This window comes from Chlorocebus sabaeus, chromosome 5 (genome assembly GCF_047675955.1).
Source record: "Chlorocebus sabaeus isolate Y175 chromosome 5, mChlSab1.0.hap1, whole genome shotgun sequence".
Lineage (NCBI taxonomy): Eukaryota > Metazoa > Chordata > Mammalia > Primates > Cercopithecidae > Chlorocebus > Chlorocebus sabaeus.
This window is the reverse complement of record NC_132908.1, coordinates 11,966,452-11,982,028: the sequence shown is the minus strand read 5'-3', so window position 1 is coordinate 11,982,028 and position 15,577 is coordinate 11,966,452. Positions and strand designations below refer to the sequence as shown.

The window sequence follows — 15,577 nt, the reverse complement described above, 5'->3', positions numbered from 1 at the left end:
TCATGGATGAAAAACTTAACATCAGGAACTCTTCAGATATTACTTTGTCCTGAAAAGTAGTCAAATGCTGCCATTTCTTATTTTTAGTGGCAGAACACACTTCGGCTCCCTCTCAGGACACAGGAACACCAAACTTTTTCAATAATTTGCATTCAACCTTGGCAATGCACAGCACTTCTTGCTAGAATCCTCTGTGCCAAACGTAATTCCAGATTTCTTCACAATACAAGTAGTGGGGGCTCTGTGACTGCACAAGGCAGGGGAATTATCTTAGTTTCTTTGGCATGTAGGAGGACATTTTCTTTTCTTTGAGACGAAGTTTTGCTCTTGTCGCCCAGGCTGGAGCGCAATGGCGTGCTCTCGGCTCACTGCAACCTCCGCCTCCCAGGTTCAAGTGATTCTTCTGTCTCTATCTCTCGAGTGGCTGGGATTATAACGTGTGCCAGCAAGTCCGGCTAATTTTGTATTTTTAGTAGAGACGGCGTTTCACCATGTTGGCCAGGCTGGTCTTGAACTCCTGACCTCAGGTGATCCACCCGCCTTGGCTTCCCAAAGTGCTGGGATTACAGGCGTGAGTCACCATGCCCGGCCAGAGGACATTCCAAGCAGCCACCCTGAGGCAGGTTCTGGGACCCTGACATTGCTCAAACGAGATGTCCTGAGATACTGGACGGCCAGACAAATCACTGTGAACCAGCACTCGCTCTGACAACTTTCCAAAGCAAACCATCTCAGCATGGCTCTTGGATATGGAAGGCTTTCTGGGTAATGTGTACACCACAGTGGACCCAGAGAGGTCCTGCAGAAAAGTCCTGGCTTGGCTGCAGGCCTGCCCTTAGCCCACCATCTCAGGGGTGCAGGTGGCTGTCCATGCAGGTGAGATCTTAGTTGAGCTGGGCCCCACCTTTTGGAATGAGGGTGACTGTCCCAGCTGCTTCTAGTTTTGTTTTGTTTTTGTTTTTGTTTTTGTTTTGAGAAGGGTCTTGCTCTGTCACCCAGGCCAGAGTGGCAGTGGCATTATAATAGCTCAGTGCAATCTCAAAATCCTGGACTCAGGCAATCCTCCTGCCTCAGCCTCCCCAATAGCTGTGACTATAGGTATGCACCAACATGCCCGGTTACTTTTTACATTTCTTTTGGCGAGACAGGGTCTCACTGCGTTGTGTAGGCTGAAATACAGGGGCTATTCACAGATGCAATCACAGCTCACTGCAGGCTCAAACTCCTGGGCTCAAGCAATTTTCCTACCTCAGCCTCTGGAGTTGCTGGGACTACAGGCTCATGCCATCATGTGCAGCTGCTTTTAGGATTTTTAAAGAGCTTGAGTCAGTAACATAGAATCTCTACAGACTGGGACCTTGTCAGAGACTGCTTTGGGGGCTAAAAACATGTCAGTAAACAAGATGCTTCCCTGTACCTTTGATTCTTCACCTATAAAATGGGGTAAGAGTTTCTTACCCCACAGAGTGGCTACAAGGATTCAATGAGCTATTACACAACACACAAACCAGTGAGACGTGGCTACTAGTTATTATACTGGTTTTTGTTAATCAAAGTCTATCTGTTCCTTTATGTCGGCGTTACCCAAATATCAATCATTCACAGAGCATCATGCTAAACTTCGGACTGTTTTCACAATTGTTTGTTTAGTAGCTTTCTTTAAGCTGACTCATTTCCTTTCTACCTAAAATAATTTTGAAGGGGGACTGTACATCACCATGGTAAATGGAAAAATAGAATTCTGTGTCATAACTAGGAGGCAAATGTAAAAATGAATACAAAGAAAACAAATCTAATTAACCTCAAGTCTGTCGCCTGCCAAAGGCATTGACCCCCAGCCTTGGTGCTTTTCCTAAGAAGAAAGATCAGAGGTACATGAGAGGTAAGAAAGTGACACAGAGACTTTCTCCTCCAAGGAGCTGGAAGCCGTGAAGAGCTGAAAAGGGGAGGCCCTTCTCCCTGCAGGATGTGCCCTTTCACGGCCAGCGTGGTCCTTCTAAATCCTGACTTGGCACAAAGACACCATCTTGCCGTCCCATTCGCTGGTAAGGCTTGTTCCAAGGTAGCCGCCCTACAGACCTTTGTGTGCGGGGTAAATGTTCCAGATCTGTGCTGTCCAGAACAGGAGCCACCAGCCATGTGTGGCTGCTCAGTATGTGAAATGTGGTGCAACTGACCAGTCAAATCTTTCGTTTTCTTTCTTTCTTTTTTTCTTTTAGACAGTCTCGCTCTGTCTCCCAGGCTGGAGTGCAGTGGCACGATCTCAGCTCACTGCAACGTCCACCTCCCAGGTTCAAGCGATTGTCCTGCCTCAGCCTCCCACGTAGCTGGGATTACAGGTGCCCACCACCACACCTGGCTAAATTTTGAATTATAAAGAGATGGGGTTTCACCACATTGGCCAGGATGGTCTCGAACTCCCAACCTGGTGATCTGCCCGCCTTGGCCTCCCAAAGTGCTGGGATTACAGGTGTGGCCATTTTAATTACTATAAATCTCATTTTAATTAATATAAATCTCAAGAGTCACACACGGCTAGGAGCTCTGGTACGGATAGTGTAGCTCCAGTACCAGGGGGCAGAGCTCTACTGAGAAAGCTCTATGTCTTGGCTCTCCAGGCAAATTTATGCTCACTTTGGGGTTATGCCCTTGTTTTCCTTCAAGAGAAATCTTCCAAAACTAGATAGTGTCTGTCACGGGAATGTAGTTGGCGATTGTCTCCTCTATCCTTTTTTACTGTTTAATCTCAAAACTTGTGTGAAAATTTCTTTTAGAGCTTCTTTTGAAGAATTAACATATTTTATGATCATTAGCAACAGAATTATCCAAATAACCACATTTCTCTTTCACACTGGCTGCCAGGAAGCCCACGGGAAGTTCATAAATCAATGAGCGCAACGGTGTAGAATCTCATGATACATATATACACTTTCTTCTTTTTCCTTTTAAACTCTCAGTTTACATTTTCACTGATCCTGATGTATTTCTTTTACCTCTATCATTCTTTTTTAGATGTTTCTCTAGAAATTATCTCATATCTTTTTGAGGCAGAGTCTCATTCTTGTCACCCAGGTTGGAGTGCAGTGGTGCAATCTTGGCTCACTGCAACCTCTGCCTCCTGGGTTCAAGCGATTCTCCTGTCTCAGCCTCCCAAGTAGCTGGGATTACAGATGCCCATCACCATGCTCGGCTAATTTTTGTATTTTTATTAGAGATAGGGTTTCACTAAGTTGGCCAGGCTGGTCTCAAACTCCTGACCTCAGGTGATCTGCCCGCCTCAGCCTCCCAAAGTGCTGGGATTACAGGCATGAGCCACCATGCCCGGCCAGCATACTTTTTAAATTCTAAAATAAGTACTCTTCAACAGTACCAGTCTTTTAAATGAGTCACCTTTTATGCAATATCATTTATATAAAGTAAAAACATGGCAATAAAAGCTTTCTAAAATGCTTCCAAACAGATGCTCTGATTTTGCTCTGCAGGCACCAATCAGAAGCATCATTTGCTAAAAAGAGAAAAATAATTGCATGCAAGAGACGCCACTTCACACACCCCAGCACCAGGGAAGGCTACAGAAGGCCAGAGGCGTGGAATGAAGTTGCTCCCAGTGATGCGGAGCGGCCAGGCCTGGCACTGGCTGGAAGCAGGGTTGCGCCCATGAGAGCTTCACACAGCGAAGGATGGGGAGAGAGTGGCTTCACTGCCACGGTGGCCATTGCGGAAACCATCTCCCAGGCAACGGCATATTTGCTGAGGTCCCTTTCATTTCATAGCTGACTTTCAAGAGCTAAAAATTGCCAAGTTGCTTCATGGGGTGAGAGGAGGGAGAAGTCAAAACTGAAAGGTCAAGGAAACCTCTCAAGTGATAACATGTTTTAATTTTGTTCTAAAATAAAGCCATCTGCTGCACTGTTTTCATCCCCCAGGCTGCACCTTCCAGCTCTCTGATGACCACAAAGCAGAACTTGAAGGGTCAAATAAGGCAGTTGGGTTTGGGGGGGATAAAAGGAGAAAGAAAGAGAAGAGGATTTTTGAAAATCTATAATATCTAATTCTCTCTTTAAACCGGACCTGAGAACAACATAAACACTCAAGATTCTCCTACGACTGTTGCCCAGCTGAACGTGTCAACTAAAACAACCTTCTCATGCCAAAGTCTAGCTCATCTGTCCCTAAGATTTCCAGTAAGATGTGCATACTATGCTTAGACCCAAGACCAAGCCCAGCGGTCATTTGGGAAGGGAGAAATGAATAGAGTGTTTACTGCACGCCAGGTATTTCTAATCTCTAAACAGTTTTACAAGATAGATTACTGTCTCCATTTTACAGCTGAAGAAACTAAGACTCATCTAAGGTCATAGGATTTAAACCAGGGATTCTGCTTTCAAGTTCAGTGTCCTTTCTTCAACATTCCACTCTATGGGGAAAAAATACCTTAATAGCCAAGAAAATTTCTTCAGTAAGTCAATTACTCACTAAGAAAAATGGCTACAAAATCCAAGGCTTTGCAGAGAGCTCATGGGGAATAAAACAAAATCTAAAGACAATTATTTTAGCACAAGCAGACAGGAGAAGCAGGAAGCAGCTGGGGCTCAGCACCGAGAACAAAGCAGTCCCAGAACAAGGGTGCACAAAAGCCTGGAAATCAGAGTTCGTGGTAAGAGAGAGGAGGAGAAGGAAGACAGACATGCAGATGAGATGTGGGCAGGGCTAAAAGAAGCTTCAGAAAATCAGAGAGGAGATGGAGAACCGGAGTCCCCTTGATTGGGTAAAATCACCTCCTCAACAGACACACATCTCACTGCCCCAGGCACTCAATGCCCACCTGGGTGCGGCTATCGCTAACCCCAAGAAAGCAGAGGTGACGTTCACAGGTCCTGCTTGTCAAGCGTCAGTTGCCCCTTCTTTTGGAAAGAATTCTCTGGCTCTCATTTGGGGACTCTCCTCTCCCTACTCTCAGACATGTGGTCAGGTGAGGTAAACGTCCACCCTGGGGCCAGTGGTGGTCACACGAATCGACCCAGGCCAGTCACAGAGTCCATCACCCAACCTCAAGGTGTAGGAAGAGGCTCAAGATCCAGGACAGACCAGTGAGACCCGCCCATCCAGACAGGCTGAGAACCTGGCACTGCTGGGGTCATCCTGTCAACCCACAGACAGCTGGCCTGAGAGGGTCACCAAGCAGCAGATACAGGAGACGGCAGCAGGTTCCTGGTGGCAGGTCCAGCCACGCCCAAGGCCCGACCTACCACTAGACTTTTCAGATGCAATACAAGCCAACACATCTCCGTTTCTGCTCATGCAGTCTGAGCTGAGATTCCACAGCAGCCACACTATAAGCCTGACTGGCACGAAGAGGCCCACTGTATCTTCCTGCCCACTGAAAGCCACAGACTTCTTCCATAAGGCCTCCGGGCAGTTACGACGTGGGTGTATGGAGGGCCATGGCTTCCTAATCATAGTGCCCCACCACCAAGAGGCAAAGCACCACAGCATGACAAATGGGCGTCTTTCCACCCGGCTGTGATGTCCACCTGAAAACCAGGCACTCACCTGATACACGTGGAATGCATTTGCTGCCTTGCCCCGGAGGAACACGGAGGGGATCCAGACATTGATCAGTGCCCGGTTTGATCTATAACCAAAAGAGAGAGAGACCAACACTGGACATTTTAACTTACAAAACAATAACAAATAAAAAAGAGGCAAGGAGACAGTTTTCTCCTCTACGAGGTATTAAGCACAAGCAATTTATGACAACTTAACATCACACCTGATGGCAAGCTCAAGGACAAGTTTAAGTCTTATCACTGAGCCTGTGTCTCTCTCTCTCCATACACACACACACACACACAAACAAACAACCTGTACTCTGGAACGAGAAAGAGCTCCCTTCAGTTCTTACGGAGTGATCTGGCCCATAATGTATCTGAACCTCAGTCTCCACATCTGAAAATAAGGATAATAACTGGAAGCCCCAAGGACACGATCACAGGAGGTCACACACAGCAATGCTCAGAGTTTCTGGAGTACCCAGCAGTCACGCTGCCTCCTTACTGAGCTGACTTTAGACCCTGAGCCCATTTTAAGATCAGACTCCACAAATGAGCTCAGGAGGCCAACACTCATGGCAACAAGGGTGACAGCTGTTTAGGATGGGAGGAGGGAGGAACAAGAGAAAATGACAAGTTAGAAAACCAGGCTGATGGGTACAAATACCTCTCTTTCAACTTTTCCAAAAACACTGTGTATATGGGTCCAGTACACCAAGGTTTAAAGTCAAATGCAAAATAATTTACTGACTACCTGCCATGAACGGTTCCATGCTTTTACCTATAGTAAAATCATTTCTCTCTCACCTCACATGGGCTATTTGAGGCATGTTTAAGAGATACTTTGGTTTTGTGGTTGTTTTGTCTTATGTGATGACTTTAAACTTAACTTGTAAGTCACTATCACATTTGTACCTGGCTGGATCCAAATTACACAGAGTTAATAAGCTGACTGTCCCTGAAACTTCAAGATCAATTGTAGTAATTATCAAAACGGCACTGCACCATTCTGGAAGGGCTGTAAGGTCCCAGCCCTCGCCTCTAATTAGAGCTGTTCCAGGGCTAAATGCTTTCTCCTGAGCTCTCCTTCTCTCTAAAGAGCAGCTCATAAAAACTCGCCAGCCTTCTGGGTTTGGAACACAATTTGAGACACCGGTGATGGAAGATTCCACGACTCAATGTTCTCACAACCTCTGGAGTAAAGACCATTTCATTTTCACAATGAAAATAACCCTTCAGGTAATGGGTCTCTGCTGAAACAGCATTTCTTCTCATCTCTGAGCTGAGAAGCTGACCTCCTTTGAGGGGTAAATTAAACCCCATTGACCACTTCCCCAGGGCTCAATGCAATTCGTACCTTGCAATTCCGAGCCATCAAAACTGGTTTGTGTATCTAATCACTTTCCTCCTGGAAAGGTCCCTGAAATTGTACTAGTGCCTAGAATATTCTCCTTTCATTTCTGTGTCAGGCTACAAAGGCAGAAATATAACTAGCACTCTGGTTTTTATTAACTTTTCTGGATTGGTGAGGACTGGATGACCTCCCAGGGTTAGAGCAAGGATACCCCAGTCTGGGTTAGATGGTTCTCTCTTTCAGTGCATTGACCACACTGTATCAGAATTGATTGTTTACATCTCCCTCCTAGGTATTAGTTCATTTGTTCATCCTTTTGTTCCTTCACTCACTCATTAAACAAGTATTTATTGAGAAGCTACTCTGGGTACTGGAGATAGAGCAATAAAAGAAGCAGACATAGCCCTTTCTTCATGGAGCATTCAGTTTTAACATGGGAGACAGACAAATCTCCATAAAATTTACTCTATTGTGGGCTGGGTACAGAGGCTCACACCTGTAATCACAGCACTTTGGGAGGCTGAGGCAGGCAGATCATCTGAGGTCAGGAGTTCGAGACCAGCCTGGTCAAGACGGTGAAACCCTATCTCTACTAAAAATACAAAAATTAGTTGGGCATGGTGGCATGTGCCTGTAGTCCCAGCAACTTGTGAGGCTGAGGCAGGAGAATCACTTGAACCTGGAGGCAGAGGTTGCAGCAAGCCGAGATCACACAACTGCACTCCAGTCTGGGCAACAGAGTGAAACTCCATCTCAAAAAGAAAAAAAAATTTTTTTTTTTTATTCTTTTGTGGTCAAGGAAGATACTTCGGATAATTTCAATTTTTAAAAATTTATTGAGACTGGTTTTGTGGCCTAACATATGGTCTTTCCTGGAAAGTTATGTGCACTTGAGAAGAATGTGCATTCTGCTGTTTGGGGAATGTTCTACATAAGCCTGTTATATCTATTTGGTTTCTCATGTTGTTCAAATCCTCTATCCCCTTACTGATCTCCTATCTAGTTATCCTATCCATTACTAAAAGTGGGGTACTGAGGTCAACTCTTATTGTAGAGCTCTTTCTCCTTTCATTTCTGTTGATTTTTTACACCATATGTTCTGAAGCTTTGTTGTCAGGTGTAGATATGCCAACGCTGTTACAGATAAATTATTTACTATTATTGTAAGTGCCACCAAGGAACACTGGATCTAAGGAGAGTGACTTCCAGGGCCTGCTTTGGTCTGGGACACCAGAGAAGGTTTCTTTGCAGAAGCAACGTTTGGGCCAGGCTTTAAGGGATATTTAGACTTAGCCAAGTTGGGGAAGGGAGGTTGAGGATGAGAAATGGTGCTTCAGGCAGGAGAATGAACATTTGTGACGAGCACTGAGTCTACACCAGCACTGCCTGGGTTTGAATCCCAGCTCAGTTTCATCATCTGTGAGGTGATACCCATCTCTGAAGGTTGTTGTAGGGACTGAGTGGGTTAGAACAGTGTCCAGCACAGAGGTGATGCTGTGTACAAGTGGTTTAAGCGGGTAAAATAATAACCCTAAAGGGAGAAGACCAAGTGGGTTAGAGGAGTGGACCTGCCAGAGTGGCTAATGCAGGGAGAGGAGTGGCAAAGGCCGGGGACGAAGCCAGAGATGAGTGAGGGCCTTCCTCGCAAGCTCCACAAAGGATTTCGGTCTCCATGATGAGAGGGGAATGGTGCCATTGCTCCCTCTGGCTTTAGTGTAGATGAGTAAACTGGTTGGGGGAGGTTCCAAATCTCTGGGGAGAGACAACGTGGCCTGGATCAGGCAGAGACCACTTGAGGGCAGGGACCATGGCTAACTGATCCCCTCTATCAAGGACCTGCCCGGACGCCGGCCTGCAGCAGGACCTGGGTGAATTCTTGCTTTAATAATGAGTGCTGGCCGGGCGCGGTGGCTCAAGCCTGTAATCCCAGCACTTTGGGAGGCCGAGACAGGCGGATCACGAGGTCAGGAGATCAAGACCATCCTGGCTAACACGGTGAAACCCCGTCTCTACTAAAAAATACAAAAAAATAGCCGGGCGAGGTGGCGGGCGCCTGTGGTCCCAGCTACTCAGGAGGCTGAGGCAGGAGAATGGCGTAAACCCGGGAGGCGGAGCTTGCAGTGAGCTGAGATCCGGCCACCGCACTCCAGCCTGGGCGACAGAGCGAGACTCTGTCTCAAAAAAAAAAAAAAAAAAAAAAAAAAAAATGAGTGCTTCCAGCCTCGTGTCTGGGACTCCCCTCTGTGGCTCTCTCCTGTCTTCCCAGTTTCTTCCCACCGCTGCCCTGGACTGCCATTCCAGGAGCTCTTCATGCTGTGCTCCCCCTGCCCACAAGCCCACAGCAGGCAAATTCACCTTTGATTTTCATTCGTCACCTCTCACCCAACCTCAGCCTCTCCACCCTATCAGCCTAACAGCCACCTCCACCCCTGACCTTAGCAATTGCCCCAACACAAGTAGCCCTGTGATGCCCTCATGCCTTTCATAATCTCACTCTTACTGCCACCACAAGCCCCGCAAGGTTCACATCAGGACCTTCACCTCACAGATTAGGAAAGTGAGGCCCAGTGAGGTCAAATGGCTGGACTGATGCCTGAGATTTCAATGCAGGCCAGCCTGGTTCTGAAGAAATGCTCTTTCCAAGGCCCAGCCCTGCTTGCTCGAGAAGAGGCTTTTCTTCCCAAGGGGTGCTGAACCTTAAACTCACCAGAGCTGAATGAGAGAGGAGAGAACTTATCCCATTCCCTTTACCAGCCTAAAGGATCTATTTGTCCAAAGCCCAAAAAATCCTGAACAAAAATCAGGGCTGGGTGCAGTGGTTCCTGCCTGTAATCCCAGCACTTTGGGAGACTGAGATGGGTGGATCACCTGAGGTCAGGAGTTTGAGACGAGGCTGGTCAACAGGGTGAAACCCCATCTCTAGTAAAAAATACAAAAATTAGCCAGGTGTGGTGGTGTGTGCCTATAATCCCAGCTACTTGGAAGGCTGAGGCAGCAGAACCACTTGAACCTGGTGGGCAGAGGGTGCAATGAGCTGAGATCGTGCCATTGCACTCCAGCCTGGGCAACAGAGAGAGATTACGTCTCAAAAAAAAAATAGCCTGATGACCAACTAACCTCTCCCTAGCGGTGCTCAGCAAAGGCACCAAATCGAATCTAATCCAATCAAAAATCCAACCAAGGCACTGACTACTGTTGTTTCCAATAACCCAAGGGCCACACAGATAATACAACGAGTGAAGTTGGTCACTTCCAGGCAACAGCGAAGAGCGGGGACTGTGGTCAACTGGACAGCACATGCCCTGTGCAAAGGGGATAGCTTTTACTCAGCTCCAGCAGACTGTGGCCTCACAGGGACAAACGTCTAATTTTTAAAGAAAATAAAGGAAATTTGTATTTTTATGTGATACCTTCCAACTTCTAAATGTCGGCCAAGAAAAAAAAAAAAAGTTTTTAAATACCCAAGGGGGAGATAAAACACATCTGAGGGCCAGACTGAGGCTGTAGGAGAACGACTCCTACTAGCTCTACAAGAACCACATCAACCTGGTGTGGGTCTGAACAGTAATTTCTGTTTCCCTCTGTGGTCTTCCGGGACAGAAGCCAACAACAGAGCCCAGTTTCTAAAGGATCCCTTGTGAGCACAGGCTGTGGACTTACATTTCAAAATCCGACAAACTCTGGTCTTCGGACGTTTGACTCAAATCTCCAGGCACCTACCATCGGGAGAAGGGGGAGAGGGGAGAGAAAATGCATAATGGTTACCATGGTTTACGTAATCACAGAAGAATTCTGCCTCTCAGAGATCCCTCAATGTTTCCTGTTCAGAATGAAGTGAAAAAGCAGTCACTGGAAAACGGTAAGAGACTGTGTGGAGGGATGGTCGGAGAGGATGTTGCAGTAATAAAAATATGCCACCATGAGAGATCTCAATTATCTTTAGGGACAAGGGACTGTTAATCCTATTGAGATAATCACAGGCATGTAAGAGCATGTAATTTTTGAGCGGTAAAGGCCTAATTAGGATCTGAGATGCAAGTTATCAGAGGTGCAATGGAAAAAACATCCATTGTCACCATGATGAACATCGCACACACAGACACACCCAGTAGGTAAACACAAAAGGCCAAAGTCACCCCCACAATGGCTCCATCCTTTCCCCTCATAATGTATGAGCAATTTGAGGCAGCAGAATACGGCTTTTCCTTCTGAGTCAGAAGGGCCATATGATGACTAGAGGAGAGAAACTAAACTGTGTGGCATGGTGGAGCCCACCACCAGTACCGCTTGGGGTCCTTACCACCCACTGTGGAGGTGGGGGTGAGGGCAGGCAGGCATTCACAGGTACACGTGACCCCCAGTAAGCCACCCACCCTCAGCTCCCCCTCACATAGGAAACTGATTCTCACAGCTGTCACAAGGATTGCAATTATTATGTAAAGCAGACAGCAAAATGCCCAGTAGTGGTAGACGTTCAATAAATGTTGATATTTTTCTCATACCCAGGGAATGACCTTCTTTTTTTGATCTGCTAGAAATTAAACTGGCTAGAATTTTAAGAAGGGGGATCAAGACTAAGAGAAACCAAATGGAACAGAGAAGGGTGAGGGGTAGTGAAGGGAAAAAAGAGGACACTGACTTCACACCTTTCACCTCTCGGGGTTCCCACGCTACCCGCAATCCCCAGCAAGCTTCACAGTGAACTTGAGGACAGGTATTATTCTCTCCACTTTACAGATGAGGAAACCGAGGCTCAGGGAGGCTGTAAAACTTGCCCAAGGTCACACATTTAGGAAATGGATCTGTCCAACTTCAAAGCTTTTCTGCTATAAACCCTCAGCAAACAGGAAAAGTCAGCTAAAAGGTGAAAAAAGAAAGTAAGATTGAAGTAGTCTTGAAGGCTTCAAGAAGAAATGAAGAAACTGAAGGTTAGGACACATTAGAAGGCTCTCCTTCAATCAACAGTGGAGGCTGGGTGAAGTGGCTCATGCCTGTAACTCCAACACTTGGGGAGGCCAAGGTGGGCAGATCGCTTGAGCCCAGGAGTTCAAGACGAGCCTGGGCAACACAGCAAGACCGTGTCTCTCCTAAAAATAATGGAAAAAGACATTAGCCAGGCATGGTGGCACAAGCCTGTAGTCCCACCTACTCCAGAGGCTGACGTGGGAGCATCACTTGAGTCCCGCAGTTCAAGGCTGCAGTGACCTATGATCACACCACTGCACCCTAACCTGGGTGACAGAGCATGACCCTGTTTCAAAAAAAAAAAATTAAAAGAATTTGTATATTCTATTTTGAACTTTTCCGTACCTTCTACAATGAAGACATATTAACTGCATAATCATAAGCAGATATATATTAATTTAAGTGCATATCACATTATTAAGTAATCAAATACCCTTTCCACCTCATCCCACTCCATGCATGTCACTCAAATCCAGAAAGCAAGGTGGCAGAGACAGTGCCTTCCAAATAGTTATGCATCAGGGACAGAAAAGGGCAAAGAAAGGGTTCTAAAGCCACGTCACCTTCTAGACAACACCCATTCTCCCCCTTTACATCCATGTGGAGCCCAGTAGAAATGGCCGGGACACCGGGCGCGGTGGCTCAAGCCTGTAATTCCAGCACTTTGGCAGGCCGAGACGGGCAGATCACGAGGTCAGATCGAGACCATCCTGGCTAACACGGTGAAACCCCACCTCTACTAAAAAAAAATACAAAAAACTATCCAGGCGAGGTGGCGGGCGCCTGTAGTCCCAGCTACTTGGGAGGCTGAGGCAGGAGAATGGCGTAAACTGGGGAGGCAGAGGTTGCAGTGAGCTGAGATCCGGCCACTGCACTCCAGTCTGGGCGACAGAGCGAGACTCTGTCTCAGAAAAAAAAAAAAAAAAAAAAAAAATGGCCAGGACGCCAGCAGGCCACTCCTCTTCTCTGGGTTTCCCCCTCAGCACTGAGGCTGGGAAAGGCTCTTCTGGACATGCTATGGGGATCAAGTGAGCAGGCTGGAGGGGGACTCACAGGCCATCAGGACACCAGCTCCAATGCTACACACAATCACCACCGTCTTTAAATGCAGCCTCATTTCCAAATGGAAGTGAACAGAGTTTGCACCCATGAAACTCAATCACAAGAGCGTCTTGCTGTATCTACCCCACAGAGCACAGGCAGAAGGCAACCAAAAAGACCAAGGTGAAAGACAAGGCAGATTTTTTTATGGACAGACATTAATCTACAATTATAAAAAACAAAGGGCTTCTTCAAAAATGACTAATTCTGGAACAAGGTAACTTTTGTGTAGGTAAAAGTTTCCCTTCAGGGGTGGTGATTTTCAGGGAACATTTTGAATAGTGGATATGCGTACCCAGGAGTTGTTCAATCCTTCTGACTTAGAGGCTTTTCTTCTAATTACATGGCATTATTGGGATCAGTAAACCAGGAGATTTTGTGTGCCTACATGAGTACCAGGGAGGCTGCTTGGAAAAACAATTTGGGAACTTTCTAACCTCCGTGGAACATAACTTGATAACAAGGCCAGGCACTGTAGCAAATGCATGATAATAATTAAAGGCCGAGCTTACTCAACATCAAATTTTGTCTTTTGTCACTGTCTTTCAAGACTGGAGCCAGATATTAGCTAGACTTGACAGCAGCCCTTTAGAGAGCTGATTTTATTTCAAATTCTGGCAATAAAGAGTGTGGAGAAGAGATTATTTTGTAAGAAAAATCAACTTTCTACTGATACTGGCCACAAACATCCCCTGTGACCTCCTGAAGTCTGGGGAATCTTGGAGAACACATCCCTGGGATGCAGGCTTCTCTTTAGTTTACCCTCGATATGGGGCACAAACCAGCCATCAGCAACATGGCTATCTCCATTCGCCTCTCCCTGACCCTGCAGAGAAGGCAGCTCACCCTATGCCTGTGGTCTGGGCACTCATGTAGCAGTCTTCAGGTGCAAGGAAAGGCAGATCCTGTCACTAGAGCAACAGAGCAGCCAGGATTCCTGAATCACGCCGGAGCAAACACCCTCGGTGCTGTACACACAAGGATGTGAAATGGTAGATGAGACCACCGGGGAATCCACTTCTGGGCTGCAACAGCGAAGAAGTTTCCATCATCTCCCCGACTCAGGATTTCCTGGGTTGTTGGGGGAGGTGGGGAGCAGGTACAGGCCAGGACAACAGCTCTCTCCCTAGTCATAAAACTCTGACCCCGGGGCCATGTGGAACTCTGACACAGGCCCACCCTGCGACTTTGACTGGCAAGTCCTCAAACCTGGGAAGACACTAGAGGTTCTTCCAAAAAGAATGAAAAGTATCCATTATGTGCTGAATAAATGTTTATTTAAATAAAAAGGAAAGACAGAAGAGGGAGAGAAAAAGAAAATCAGCCAATTTGCCAGAGCCATAGAAAAAAAATTACACCTCCTCCCATTAGCACAATAAGGGTCCGGGTAAGGGGGCAGTGAAGATGAACAGGGAACTCTTCCATCATTGCAGCTGCCCTCACTTCTAGTCCTGAGGGGTGTGCAAGAATGACACCGCCACCACCAGTATCATCAAAGGCTGCCAACTCCACAAAGCTCTTCCACAGCGGGTGGGCAGAGGTGTGCTCCCGATTTCATGGGCAAGGACAAGACAGATCACTGTGAATAAACACAGAGGAAGTAAAGATGTCAGGAGTCCAAACCAAATCTCTTAGTCTACTCAGCAGCCTCTCACTCAGCCTCAGTGACTTCAGGTGCTCAGGCTTTCTCCAGGTGGAGAAGCCATAGGAGGTATTCTGATCAATAATCCCATCTGAGGTCCCAGTGGGCTGCCAGATAAATGAGAGCGCTATCTTGGATGTCCAGCTCAGTCAAGCCCTGGTCAACACCACATGATGCAGAAGAACCACCCAGCTGATCTCAGTCAGCCCACAGAATCATGAGAGATTAAAAAATAGCCATTTTTTTTAAAGCCATTAAGTTTTGGGGTAGTTTCACATACAGCGATATATACTCCGTAAAAGTAACTTGCCCAAGGTCATTTGGCTAGTAAGTAGCATAGGTGGAGTTCAAATGCAGGTGGTCTGGCTCCAGAGCCTGCACTTCTAACTGCTAAGCTATACTGCCTCCCACTACAAAGTCTCCGTTCTTCACATCCTGCCTCTGGGATGCCCAGAAAATGAAGTAACCCTATTCATATTCAAGAGCCTTAGCTGATAAACGGACCTCTGATGGGTGAAGAAAGTCTGAAAGGACTCAATAGCTCCAAAGTAGACATATACAGACGTACAACTGGGTCTAAAACCTTGAGACTCCTTAAAGCTTGGGGGTTTTCTGATTTTATTTTGCTGTTGCTGCTGCAAGATGACTTAGGAGGCTTTGCCCCTAGGAAGTCCCAGGTCCTTTTCCATCTCTGGGTACACAGGTCAGCCTCCAGACTCTGAGCCAAGTACATAAGCTCTCAGGAACAGATGGAAATGCAGACGTTTTGAGTTCTAATCCTGGGCTTCCTCTGATGGTTTGAGAAGTCACTTAGCTTCCGTAAACCTTGATTTCTTCCTTGTCTACCTCATGACAACCAGCCTCAGATTGCCCTATTCAAAAAAATCAACAAAGGCAAGGAGGGAGGCCAGCATGTGTTGAACAATTACTACATGCCAAGGACTTCACGGTCTCACAGTAAAT

The 15,577-nt window shown here is 46.6% G+C and overlaps 1 protein-coding gene across 5 annotated transcripts in view; it reads right to left on the bottom strand.

The window, feature by feature from the left end:
- The window catches only part of SNX29 (sorting nexin 29), a 638,098-nt gene that overhangs the window by 209,803 nt on the left and 412,718 nt on the right, over window positions 1-15,577 (bottom strand). For 4 of the 5 annotated variants that reach the window (XM_007986063.3, XM_007986052.3, XM_073015179.1 and 1 more), the window contains 2 exons: window positions 10,567-10,622; window positions 5,554-5,635 (listed from right to left, as the gene is read on the bottom strand). In XM_007986063.3, the coding sequence (XP_007984254.1) occupies window positions 5,554-5,635; window positions 10,567-10,622 (138 nt within the window). Of the gene's footprint in view, window positions 1-5,553; window positions 5,636-10,566; window positions 10,623-14,223; window positions 14,552-15,577 lie in introns of those variants that run through there. The other variant, XM_037989526.2, reaches the window with a different exon arrangement.